General features: G+C 41.6%; 1 protein-coding gene across 29 annotated transcripts in view; it reads right to left on the reverse strand.

The window, feature by feature from the left end:
• Window positions 1–12,960, reverse strand: part of LOC117387839 (calcium/calmodulin-dependent protein kinase type II subunit gamma) — a 75,980-nt gene extending 63,020 nt beyond the window's left edge. For 27 of the 29 annotated variants that reach the window (XM_033985435.2, XM_033985426.2, XM_033985434.2 and 24 more), the window contains exons 1-2: window positions 12,676–12,939; window positions 1,864–1,958 (exon numbers count right to left, since the gene is read on the reverse strand). In XM_033985435.2, coding sequence (XP_033841326.1) covers window positions 1,864–1,958; window positions 12,676–12,740 — 160 coding nt within the window. In that variant the 5' untranslated portion in view covers window positions 12,741–12,939. Of the gene's footprint in view, window positions 1–1,863; window positions 1,959–12,675 lie in introns of all 29 variants that reach the window. The other 2 variants (XM_055229344.1, XM_033985425.2) reach the window with 1 other exon arrangement.
• Between the last annotated feature and the right edge of the window lie 830 nt (window positions 12,961–13,790).

Consider the following 13,790-nt stretch of genomic DNA (forward strand, 5'->3'; position numbering starts at 1 on the left):
TAGCCAAAAAGGCGCTCCACTGACTCCAATTCACTTTCTATGTAAAAAACTGTGGCTCCTCTCTCTGTAACTGCTGCTGTCAGACTTGTCATTTTGGTCTTAAAATGTTCGTATTAACCCGCTCTACATGATCCTTTTTATTTCACTATTGTGTCTGTAAATCAAAGTATGAACATTAATAACAGACAAATCCTCGAGGTCACTCCTGTTAGAGTTAGCAACAGGTTTGATTGACAGCATTTGCAAGTGCCCACACCACTGGTTTAGCATGGAGCGGGCGCTTGAAGGGGCATTATCTTCAACACCCTCGCTCTGGAATGGCTCTTTAGTTGCTATGATACTCGTGGTCAGAATTCCTAATATGGAACTGGGCTCCAAATCCACCCCTATAACTGCTCGATGAGCTTCATTTGACTGGAGCTGAACGCTGTGGGTGACGTCACACTCACTTAGTCCTCGTCTTTACAGTCTGTGGTCTATATGTGTATATGACGCCTGCGGAGCCGTCCAATGAGACTCTATATTGAAATTCAGATCAATGGTTTCGACAACAGTTCTGTAACGATCCCACAGAGGAGCACAAGAGTTTTATTCAGAGCCGCTTTATAAAGAGAGTCATTAAACTATCTACTGATAAAGCCTCCCACATGATGCAACGATGGAATAAAAGTGATTGGACCCTTCAGTGCAGTCCTAGCATACATGCTAACGCTAATGTTCTTTCAGACTAGTATAAATGCTCCTGTGCTGTTTGAGTGAAACAATAAGGATTCAGTTAATGGAGCTGATTTTAAAAGCTCCTATATCAGACAAAATGGATTCAGAGATTTAAGCTGCTGCGTTCTCAAAAATATACCTGGAGAGTGTGTGTGTGTGTGTGTGTGGGGGTGTGTGTGTGTGTGTGTGTGTGTGTGTGTGTGTGTGTGCGCGCGCGTTTGTGTGTGCCTCTCGTGTATGTGTGTGTGTGCCTCTCGTCTGTGTGTGACACTCATGTATGTATGTGTGCGTGTGACTCTCGTGTATGTGTGTGTGTATGTATGTGTGTGTGTGCCTCTCGTGTATGTGTGTGCGTGTGACTCATGTGTATGTGTGTGTTTGTGTGTGCCTCTTGTGTATGTGTGCTTCTCATGTATGTGTGCGTTTGCGTGTGCCTCTCGTGTATGCGTGTCTGTCTGTATGTATGTGTGTGTATGTGTGCCTCTTGTGCATGCGTGTGCCTCTCGTGTATGTGTGTGTACTTGTGTGTGTACTGGCTAATCCATGAGTGGGGCGGTAACATTGAATTTACAGGATTTCAGCGTCGATATGATGAAGTGGCTTGATTTACCCGGATAAAGACCACAAGTGCGGTCAGGATTTGCAAAGTACAGACTAGTAACCTTGACAACCACAGCACTACGTCCAAACCGAAATGAAAAGTTACGCAATATGTGAAGTAATCGGGTTACTTTCACACAATTAAACTAAACATGAGAAGAGCGACTCTAAAAGGACATTGAAACCTTCAACAGCCTCTCTCTGGATTGGCTCTTTGGTTGCTATGATACTCGTGGTCGTGGATTTCCAAATATAGAAATCTGCTCCAAATTCACCCCTATAACTGCTAGCCTTGATGAGCGTCATTTGGATCTGAACGCTGTGAGTGACGTGACACTTACTTAGTTTACTTCTTTACAGTCTATGACACAGACACTGGAAGCGAAATGGGTTAAAAGTGTCTTGCCCCAGGACACAACAACAGCATCCATCTGTGGAAGCTAGAATCGCACCACCAACCAACGGTGTTTATGAGCAGGTGCTGGTTGTCACATACACAGTCCAAACAATGCAGCCATTTTAAATCCATGTGCAGAAAATCCTTACCTCTTGCAGACAGTTTCTTAGTGTTGATAATCTTTGCAGCATATTCTTGTCCTGATGACTTCTTTACACACCTCCGCACCACAGAGAACGCTCCCCTGAGGAAGAACACACAACAAAACAGCAGAATTAGATCGCTTTCATAACGCCATTTGAAAACCTTTGAAAATGTTAGCTAATTTTCCCCTGGTTACGAAATCAAGCTAGTTACATGTCAACATATAGGATGCTAGAATAACGGCTAACGCGGGGGAAAGGCTATGAAAAATCTAACAGTAGGTTATGCAATCTCGCCTCACAGCCTGAAGGTTCCACGTTTGATTCCCAGATTGATTCCATATTACTTTTCCGTGTGAAATTTGATGTTCTATCATTAAGCCAGACACAGGTAAAACATGCAAATAGGTCTGAAGTTGAATTAAAGGTGGACTACGTAAGGTTTGTAGAGGAAGGATTGCCATCATCTCATCTCCATGGAGATGTTATTGCTTTGGCTGGGACGCCCCACAACAGAGTACTAAACGCATCTACCGCCACCTTCTTGTTACCATGGAGATAGATGCGTTTAATGCCATGCTGCGGAACATTCAAGCAAAGTAATAATAACGTCTCCAAGACTGAACCAGGACTAAAAGGGGTCTGCAACAGGACTCGCTAAACAATGACTAAAAACAAGGTCTAGACCAGAACTAAGCCAAATGTTAGGCTGTGTCCCCTCAAAACCAGGACTAAACCTGGACTACACCAGGACTAAAACCAGACCAAACTGAGTCTACTTCAAGACTGAGATCAAACCAGGCAAGGGATGAATGCAACAAAGACAGAAGTGAACCAGGTCTAAACCAGGTCTAAACCATGAACAGATTGTGGTGCAGTCCCACAATTTGAGAAGCGTTGCTCTAAACCCTGATGATCGATCTGACCCAGAGTCTGTCCTAAATGAGAAAATCATTTTTCCAGATAATGGGCTGTACTGGGCTCTAAACACAGGAAACATGCAGCAGGTAAAAACACCAGAGCTCCAGCTTCAGACGGCTCATATCGACCAACAAAACTCTCAAACTAAACTGCTTAAGGACAGTTTAGTTTGTGAATGAGTAAAAAGGAAATGGGTACTCTGCTTCATCTAACGGCCACATCAGACCATCACATCTACAGATTCACCAAAGCTATGGATATTTTGGTAAACTCAGAGACACGGTAGCTAGCAATCACAACTATAAATGCCATGTTCTAATGCCATTATCTCCTCAAAAACAGACCTGGAGTTGTGTTTTGTTTCATTCACACATGAGTGACACTTTATTATTAGTCTGTCTACATCTACAAAGCTCAAAATGCTCTGTTCTGCCTTGTGATGTCATGAAGTGGTAATGTGGTAATGAAACAAAACACATCTCTGTTTGTGATGAACATTAGAACAGAGATCAGTGAATAGAGTCATACGGGCGCTTTAAGCCGCCAACTTGAACTCAAAATCGATCTCATTTGGTCGATTGAAAAACAAGAAAAGAAACTGTGCTAATTGTACATTCAATATATCTGGCTCTTCAACTTGACCAGTCACTTTCTGCCCTGGATATTATCGCTTGTGGGATTTTTTTTTTTATACATTTCAAACAGTTTGCAGTGGTCTAAAGTTACTCCTCACTTACCTTATGCATTCAGAACATCCTAATTATTCACCACGATGAGTTTATAAGCACCATTTACACTTTCACAGACCAGAGTTTTGCTGTCACAATAATGCCAACTAGCATGCTAACTGCACACTGTCAGGTCTGAGCCAGGTCTGAGCCATTTCTAAACTTGAACAGCCATGATGAGTTTAAAAGCAGAATTCAGAACTCTGAGACCAGAGCTTTGTCTGAATTAATGCTAACAACAAATATCATGAAACTACACACTTTCAGGTCTGAACCAGATCTGAACTTGAACTAATTTGACCTGGACATTATTGCATACAAAATATAATATTCACTATTCACAACTTTCCGAGACCAGAGTTAACGCTAATAACAACTAGCATGCTAACTGCACACTTTGATTCTCTGTCAATAAGGGCAATTATAATTAAGATGCAGACAGAACACAGCAGACTTATTTTGACCTTAAGAGCTGCTTATTCAACACAGACACATTTTGCTCAAACACATGGAAAAAAAAAACATGTACCGGCCCTTTAAATCCGACCGCCGCACTCGCTAACCCACATATGCATTATACAAAGTCATGTATTTACTTATGATAAAAATGCGGCCACGTTGAAGTCTGTTTATTTAATCACAGCTTGTTTGGCAGCTTCCATTCCTATTACCACGTCAGAACATGGGCTTGGTTTGTCTTTGGAGTTTACTCAGGAGGTCAGAGCGAACGCCGGCCCCGAACGCTGCTCTTAGTTTGAATTATTCACAGGCGAACGAGAGGTGACAGGTGACATAAGCCCCAGTCCCGAGTGACGTTAACTTCATGAGACGGAGTCAAAAGCATTAACGAATACAGCAGCGTCAGGGAGCTACAGCGAAGAGACGGGTTGGAGGGATGTGGGTTTATAACAGCTCAAGGGGCATGAGGACGAATGTGCAATTAATCGAGTTTTTAAATCGAGATTCGGTTATTTCTAATAGTCAGGGATCAGGGGGTTTTAAGGACGAAGTATTATGTGAAATTGTATTTTTAGAGCTTAACTCCTGTTATAATGTTGTTCCCTCATCAAAAACATGCCTGGAGATGTTTTAAATGTCGTCCATGCATGTTTGAGTAATCTAGCAATCTCTCCTGGGCTCTATTTGAACCTGCTTTACCGTTAGAAGTACGATTCTGTCCAAGGCTCCGCCCACAAGCCTACATCACCCACACATCACAGTCTATAAATATATAAAAACATGATACAAAACTGTACATTGCAACTTCACAAACCTGGTGTGATGTGGAATAGTTTCATTAGTGATATGCATGCCAAATGTGCTCTGAAAGGGGAGTGACTTAGCACAGAGAGCACAGGGAGGTGAGACTCAGAATGTCAAAAACTGAAGTGTTAATATGTTGTGTTCAGTGAATATAGCATTTTCAAAACAATAAAAGGAAACATGGTGATCTAAATATGTTCTGTTAGCAAACATTTAACTGAGAGGAAGTTTAATGTCATAATGTGGAACAATCTAGGCCAAGCAGTAACATCTCCATGGCGACGAGCAGGAGGCAGAACCTCCACTGGAAATGTTACATATAGTGCACAACAATTAGTCAAACAAATAAAGATTTGAAGAAAGGGAGGGATAGAGAGAGGATATAGAGAGGAGAGGAGAAAGAGGAAAGGGGGAGAGAAGAGGGAGGGGGAGAAAGGAGAGAGAGAGAGAGGGAGTAGGGGAAGAGAGGGATGAAGAAGGATAGAGAAGAGGAGGGGAGGAGAGAAGAAGAAAGGGAGTGAGGGTTAGAAAGGGGGTGAGGGGGAGAAAGAGGGAGAAAGGGAAAGGGGGACAGAGAAAGAGGGAGGGTGAGGTAGATGAGAGAGCTAGATGAAAGATGAGAGAAAAAGAGGAACAGAGAAGGAGAGAGAGGAAGGGGTGAGTAGGACGAGATAGGGGAGAAAGCAGAGAAAGAGAGAAACAGAAAGAGAGAAAGAAGAGTGTAGGATGGAGGGAAGATAAAAGGAGGAGAAGACGAGTTCTGGTGAGAAAGAGAGAGAAAGAGGATGAGGTAGAGAGGGAGCAAAAGATAGAGGAGAGCAGAGCCAGAGCAATCGGCCTCATTGATTACTGCTGATTATTAGGCCCAGAGTGGAAATGGCAGCTGCAAATTAAGGCTGGTTGGTTTTTATAGAGACGAGTGAGTGGAGGGAACTAGCAGAACAAGGAAAAAACAGAGAGAACAAGGAAAAAACACAGAGAGAACACCAAGAAACAAGGCAACAGCTCCTACAGGGATATTATAACGCTTCACAAAAACGAACACATCTAAAGAACATGTAAAACTGGAGCCACTGCAGCACTTTCATAATTTATATTTTTTATGTTTTAAATGGACCTGTGCAATTATGTGTTTGTTTGGTTTAGTTTGGTTTAGTTTGTATTGCTGTGTGTTTTAACAGGACGCTCTTGTTGGCTCTCCCTGTACAAATAAAAATAGAGACTGTAGGTTTGAGAGCGAGTTTACCTGGAAGTGTATTTGAGAATCAGTTTGTAAAGGTCTGAACTACAGGGTTAACAAGTTTATAATTGTTCAAAATGCAGGACACGCCCCCTGGAGGCAGGATATGGTGCAGTTTGGAAAGTACTTTGCAATTTGGCTGATTGTGGCCATTCAAAAAGAGTTTCTACATCGTGTTATAGCCACAACATTAAGGACTATGAGGAGCAGAGGAGTGAGGACCGCAGGCAAAACGACACCCAGACCACATACACACAAAAGTTGTGTTGTTCTGATATGATACTGATACTGCATTCGCCAATAACGATACAAGATTGATACCACACACTGTGAAGAATTAGAACTAAAGCTGCTCAATTTTGTTACAGCACAAGAGCAAAAATAACTGTAAAAATGTTAAGAACATCCACAAGAATAAATGAGATTTTGAGACTAAAGTGTCAGAGTCAGTAATGTAATGGTCCTGATGAGGAGTTGAGCTGATTTAAGGTCTTTTACTTTCACTTTGCACCACACAGCTGGATTAAAACAGCAGAGAGGCCTGGAAAAAGACCTCATTCTCAGAGCACATGGATCATTATGCAGAAGGAACCGTGTTTGTGTTAGCTCCGTAGAGGTGTTAGCGTACCATTGTCGTTTTAGCTGCAGTTTTCGGGCTGCTTATCTTACAAAGTTGAGCATTAACTCTGAAGGCTATCAAAGGTGTCAAAGAGCTAAAACAAATGTCTTTTCTGTCATTATTATCGTGTGTTAAGTGTCTGCAGAGCCTCCACAGTTTGCATTTAACCCGCGCTGGCCGTTAGCGTTAACGTTAGCCACAGACATCAACAGCAGCAGTGCTCGCAACTATGGGTCCTCATTCTGGAAATAAGAAGTGTTATCAGATTGGTAATTTAATCTGAGTACTCAGCAAATATATCAAAATAACTACACGACGCTGCTGAATCCTATGAGAATCACCGATTTAAAAAAAAAAACTGGAGAATGAAGTGTGTATGTCGCAGTGGTACAGGTGGAGGTGAAAACGGGTGTAGATCGGCAAAATGGCGTCTTGAAAATATGAGATTAAAGATTATTCAAACATGAATCACTCCAAATTCATGAGGCTCAATGAGAACAAAAGACTAGCTCATGGTTAAAGATCTTAAAAGTCCAGTTTGTAGAATAGGTCTAGGATTTAATGATGCACAAACCATTTCTACAGTGTTATTCAGAAGATAAGATCCCAGTGTTCTTCATTTCATTTATAATTTTGAGGGATTTCAGAAAGTGTCAGATTGTAAACATTGTCTTGTCGTTTTGGTTCTTGTGTTGATCTAAAAAGCTTCGTCTGAGCATATGAATGTTTGGTGTTGATCCCAAACAGCAAACAGAACCTTTAGGATCAGTGTAACATTCAGAGCCGAGGTGTCAGATTACAACCCACAACTGAGAAAGTCACTTCACACACGCCTGACCGCTGATTCAGAGCCGGGGTCACAAAAGAATCGAAAATCAGACATTAATCAATACTAAAACTAATATCGAAACTAGATACTAATGTTTCACAGGTACTGATACTAAAAAAGTCCAGAAATGAACCTTTCCTGAATATGTTTATAATGATGTTGAGCTGTATCTTTCACAAATATAAGACACAGACTAGTACACACACATGGACCACTATGGAACCTACTGCACCACAGAGGGATTACCATAGACTGTATATATAAATGGACGTAGCTAACCTGCTAGCCACCGTGTTCCAAATTATCTCACTCTACATGATCCTGATGATTTACGAACAAACTAGTGAAATAAAAACAAGATATGAACACCAATTTAAAATAAATCAGGTGCCTTCTTTCCCCGAGATCTCTCCCGTTAGCAAAAGGTTTGATTGACAGCGTCACTAAGAACTCATTGTGATATCGGCAACAAGTATCAAGTATAAAAAAAATAGAGTTTGAAATTTTAGATCACAGGGTTCTGTTCAAAGTTCACATTTCGTTCACCAGCTTTTATCATTCGAGAGACAGAAATCTCACATGATTAACCTGATAATGCACGACTCTCACATCTCAGAACATGTTTGTGAAGGTCTAAGGGGTCAAAAGTTTGATTATGTTTTTAAAATCACTCCAGTCTTCGTGATTAGGGAATATTCAAATGATGACTTTGATTTGATTGTGATTAATCTTGCAGCCAAGTGAGAATTGGGCAAAATGATCAAGAAAACGTGATAAAAATGTGTTTTTGGTTATACAGTTTCTTAGATCAAATAAATTCTTTACCATAGACACCTAAAAAAGCCGAAAATAACCTAATTCAAATCAAATCAACCAGGTAATGTTTTCTACACATAACTGTCGTACACATTATAGACTGTGGACATAGCTAACCTGCTCGCCACTGCGTACCAAACAGGAAGTGATCATGAGCGCGCTTCCGGCTCCATCAACTTTGGCTCCAATTCACTTTCTCTGTAAAACTGTGGCCCCTCTCTCTGTAACTGCTGCTGTCAGATTCGTCATTTTGGTCTTAAAATGTTCGTATTGACCCGCTTTACATGATCCTCATTTTTTTATTTTACTTTTGTGTCTGTAAATCAAGATGAACATTAATAACAGACAAATCAGGAGCCTTCTTTCTCAGTCTCACTCCACTTCTTTATCGAGACTATGGTCCACACAGACAGGTTTAGTTTGTATAATGTTAATACTCCAAATGTTGCATTATGGGCAATGAGCAGTGATGGAAGGTAACAAAGTACAAGTAGTAAAGTACTGCACTGAAGTAGCATTTTTAAGTATCTGTACTTTACTTAAGTACATTTTACAGTGTGCTCTTTTTACTTTTACTTCAGTACATTTGAGAGCCGTATCTGTACTTTCTACTCCACTACATTTTTTAACAAGACTGAAAAGTAAAAAGTACTTTTCATATAATTTGAGGGGTTATTTTTACCATGTTCGTGGAAACATCCTGACTAAAGCTTTTAACTTTAAGCTTCGCCTTTGAGCAAAAATAAATGCGCAAAATTAATGAGAAAAATTAAGAAACTGATGTGTAATGTTTCTGTTGAACAAAATATGAATAATTTTAATCAAAATCACTACATTTACACTTGTTTGAAATACTTTAACTTTTTATTCTTAAAAGTACATTTTTTAAACAGGTACTTAAATACTTTTACTTAAGTACATTTTTTTCATGTGATACTTTTACTTGAGTAACTCTGTATCTGCACTTTTACTTAACAGCACTTGAGTACTTCATCAATCACTGCTAAAGAGCCAGTTTAATTCTTGAAAAAGCATTGCACCCTGGCCCTTATTAAACATTTAAAAAGCCCAAGGTTGCATTTTCATTGGTAGATGAATGTGTACTGCCCTAATTGGCCACTAGGGGTGCTGTAATGTCAAATGTTTATAACTGCTTCTACATTTCTGCATCGATTTTTTGTCGGCAAATTGAAATGTCAATTTAAATCGTTTCAAATGAGCAAACGGCAGAGGGCTTGATTATTTTCAGATTAAATCCTCGGCAGGTCACAAGACCATCGGCCTCTAGGGGGAATGAAAGTTTAACAGTTCACATTCTCTCAAAGGTTAAAGGTCAATGATCCTGGACATGTATGAAATGGACTTGTTCACTGAAACTTAAAGGTATATTATGGAACATTTGGAGTGGAGGGTACGCCACCTGCTTGTCTCCATAGAGATCTTTCCACTTCGCCTAAAATGTTCCACAGTATGATATTCAAATTGTCTATCTCCGTAAATACAGAAAGTGACATGACCAGACCAAGAAGCAGGTCAGATCCATAGACTGTATATATAAATGGACATGGCTAACGTGCTAGCCGGCATGTTCCAAATAGGAAGTGATCATGTCGAACTTCCGGCTCCATCAGCTCTGGCTCCAATTCACTTTCTATTGAAAAACTGCGGCCCCTCTCTCTGTAACTGCTGCTGTCAGACTCGTCATTTTGGTCTTAAAATGTTCGTATTAATCCACTCTACATCATCCTGGGGTTTTTATTTCACTATTGTGTCTGTAAATCAAGATATGAACATTAATAACAGACAAATCAGACACATTTCAGAACATACAAATGTACAGATCAAAACAACAGGGTGAGATGTTTTTTAGTTTTTTGCAGAATAAGACCCCATGGAGACACAGGGAGGGCATCTGATACACACAGAGAGGGATATCTGACAGTGTTAAAAGTTTTTATGCAGAAGACGAAATTATATTTTATTGTTCGTGGAAGAAACTAAGATACTTAAAAAAAAAGTCAGCTTTTGTGATCTTTTTGTGTTTGTTCAAAATTTGATGTAATTATGGTTAATATTTCAGTCCTAAAAACACGACGACTAAGATTTGCCCGTTGCAATCACTAAAATTATAATTTGAGATTTCAATTAGCCTTCACAGCTTCAATGACAATCGACGAGGTGAATTAAAGTTTATTATGGCATCATCAAAACACTGCGGCACGTCATAACACTATGGTCACTCCCATCACTCCAGTCACTCCAGGCTGTGGACACAGATAGTGACATGACTGCTGGACGACTGATAAAGACTCACTCTGACATTTAGAGGGAGAGGGAGGGAGAGAGAAGGGGGGATACAGAATGAGAGAGATGGAGGGGGGAGAGAGGGAGTGAGAAAGACCGAAAGAAAGAGATAGTGTGAGAGAAAGTGTGAGAGAGGGAGAGAAAAAGGAAGGGAGAGAGAGAAAGAGAGAGGGGGAGTGTGAGAGAGAGGGCGAGAGAGGGGGTTAGTGGTGCGTATCTACTATCGAAACATTACGCCGCCGTGTACGACTCCCACATTAGCGCTCAACATGGGGCTAATTTTCAAACTGCAAAGACGCGTGTTTATTATGGCTGTTTGTGACGCCAGGTCCTTGTGTTTTTGGGGCCGTTGTCATGGTTACGGGAGCTTTCGATTGTGAAATGGGTGGAATCGTTGTAAATAAAACTAATTATGTTGTAGTATTTTGCACAACTGGGGCCTAGACAACATTTTTATTACATTAAATATATCACATTTTGAATTTTTAAGGAGTTTTATGGAACCAATTTAATCTTTATTTAACCAGGAAAACCTTTGAAACCAATTCAGATTTTCATATGTGAGCTTCAAGCTGCACTAAGTAACATCTTAGCAGGAGGGTGCACCACCTGCTTATCACCATGGAGATTTCAATGCTTAACCTAGCATAGCATTAAGCTTATCCAGCTCCACTGATGCCCAGTAACAGGTTAAATCTGTGGAGAGGCAAGTCCATTCACTTCAAGGTAATTTTTGCAATGTAAAAAGAATAGATGTGCAATTGATTGGTTTGATGCCATACTGAGGAACATTCCAGGCACAGCAAAAGCCTCTCCATGGAGACAAGCACATGTTACACAAGTTACATATTGGACCTTTAAAGAATGCATGTATTTTATATTGGAGACAGACAGGATGAAACTACCAATCCAAATGGCTCAGTTCCAGCTTTAGTGTTAATGCAAGAGGATTTTTGCATTTTAAAATGCAGAAAACAGCTGATTTGTTTATAATTATTTTAAAATAAAACATACAGCCCGCGTTTCTCATATTGCACAAGCACAGCTCGAGCTAATTGGCCTCTCTATCTGTTTTAACTAAATCAATATGGAAAAAAGCAGCTTGCCAAAGAATTGTCTTAAAGATCTACAACAAGTTTAAAGCCCCAGTGACAGGCTTTAGTCTGATGATGATGTAATTAAAACGGAGCATTCTACATTTGCAGCTCAAATATCGCGTTATGCTGATCACAATGTCATTACTGATCTATGACTCGTACATAGAGGCATGCATATCATTTGAGCAGCTTTTGTAATCCAGATTGGCTCTTACAAAACTGCACGAGGCAAGAAAATGACATAGGGGCCTCTTCATACAGTGAGTGGGCGGAGGAGCAGCAGAAGCACTCGTCCAAACACCATCATCTGGGAATCTGCATATATTGAGTTTGAGATTAATATTTGAGTGCATTACAACACGGTTTGGTCTAGTACATGCTGCACGCCCACTCCGCCCGCTGTGACTCCATCCACAACAAAGAACGCACCAAAGAACGCACCACCCGCCCCTCTGCTCCACCAAACCCGGGGGGAACATCCACTTTACCCCCGTGGCATTGGTCAGTCAGGGGTCTTTTAGTCCGCACACGGTCACAAATCAACTGCAGCTGCCGGGGAAAAAGCAGTGGGCCTAGTTTCACCCGCGGAGCTCCTCACCCCGCGTCTGTGTCTGCGTCTGCGGGGCTGTCAAACCCACCCCGGGCCCGCTGCGCTGTCCCCGGGCTTAAGCCTCTACAGGACCCCGCTGTCACGCTCCAGGAAGGCTCAAACTGCCCAGGGTTTAGCGCTGGTTTAATGCGCCAGTCTGTTTTCAGCGCATTCATCTCTGTTAGACGAAGAAGCTAACAGCAGCCAGCGTGAGGTTAGCACGGACAAGCTAGCACCAGAAAAGAGGACACTTTAACGACGATCCTTCAGCTTCAATGATAACGTTAGCGTACGTAATGAAAATGTATCGGATTTAAGAGTTAATATGGCAAGCTAACAGGCTAAAAGAGACCACAGGGAGCGCAGGGTGTGGGAGGGACACAGCCGAACACAACACGGTCAAAGCGCTTACTTTCCGAGCTCCTCGTACAGCTGGTATTCATCCGTGAACCGGGTGCACGTCGCGGTGGTAGCCATGGTCCGGAGCCGAGGAAGGGGAGCCCGAGGCTGGGTACAAAACTAAAAGGAGGTCGGCGGAGGTGGTGGGTGGTTGTTGGGTCGCCTGGTTCGGGCTGATTCGGGCTGTTGGCTTTAGGGGAAGGAGGAAAAGAAAGAGAGAGACAGAGAGGAGGGTAAAGCCGAACCTCCCGAGCTACTCTTCGACTGGAGTGAGGAGCTTCTGTGACAGGCGGGAAACGCACACAGCCGAGGGGAGGGGCCAGAGACGGGCGGGGGCGGGGGAGGAGGAGGGAGCGCAGTGAGCCCAAGTCTCGCGAGAGTTACGCATGCAGCAGTCTGTGTAGCATGAGGCCAGTGTGAGATTTGGAGTAAACGCTGAAAATGTGAGCGATGCCGTTGAATTCTTTGCCTTGTTTAGACAAAAAAAAAAAAAAAAGATTCCTTCGAGAGCGTGAGGTCGAGAAATCAGCAGCTCGCTTTTGTAGTTACGTTTAAGCAGGTTTGATTTAGTAACGGCTCAAAATAGCTCACATCAAACTGGATTCCACGCATTTTTGTGTGGAGTTTAACCCGTTAATCTCTGTGTTATGGTGACAGTCTTTACCTGGTACAGCCTGTTATTAGACTGTAGACTTTTATTTCCTTATTGGTTTTAGCTAATCCTTGTTTAAACTGGTTAATCCTGGTGTTTAATAATGTGCCAACACTGCATTTGATCTAGTGTTTAACCTGTAGGGGCATCTGACTTAATATCTGCAGTGGGTCGAATGTGGATGCAGTGAAGCAATGCCTTAGGTCCATGGCCTGTATAACGTAATAAACCCCCAGGATGCTTTTGGGCTGTTGACAAAGACACAGAGGTCATGTTCTTCCCTGATGTTTACATGGAGCTGTTTAAGTGTGTGTTTTTACTTTATGACATTTGTGCTCTGAAAGGTTAAGCTAACGTCGCCTTCGTGTTACCAGTCTTTACCTTGTTCTCTGAGAAGTTTAGTTCCTGGTCCGGATGTTTGATTTAAGCGACTTCTTGTATCGTTTACATTTCATATATGAGACGGCTTAAAAGTC

The sequence above is a fragment of the Periophthalmus magnuspinnatus genome, chromosome 19 (assembly GCF_009829125.3).
Source record: "Periophthalmus magnuspinnatus isolate fPerMag1 chromosome 19, fPerMag1.2.pri, whole genome shotgun sequence".
NCBI classification, from domain to species: Eukaryota; Metazoa; Chordata; class Actinopteri; order Gobiiformes; family Gobiidae; genus Periophthalmus; species Periophthalmus magnuspinnatus.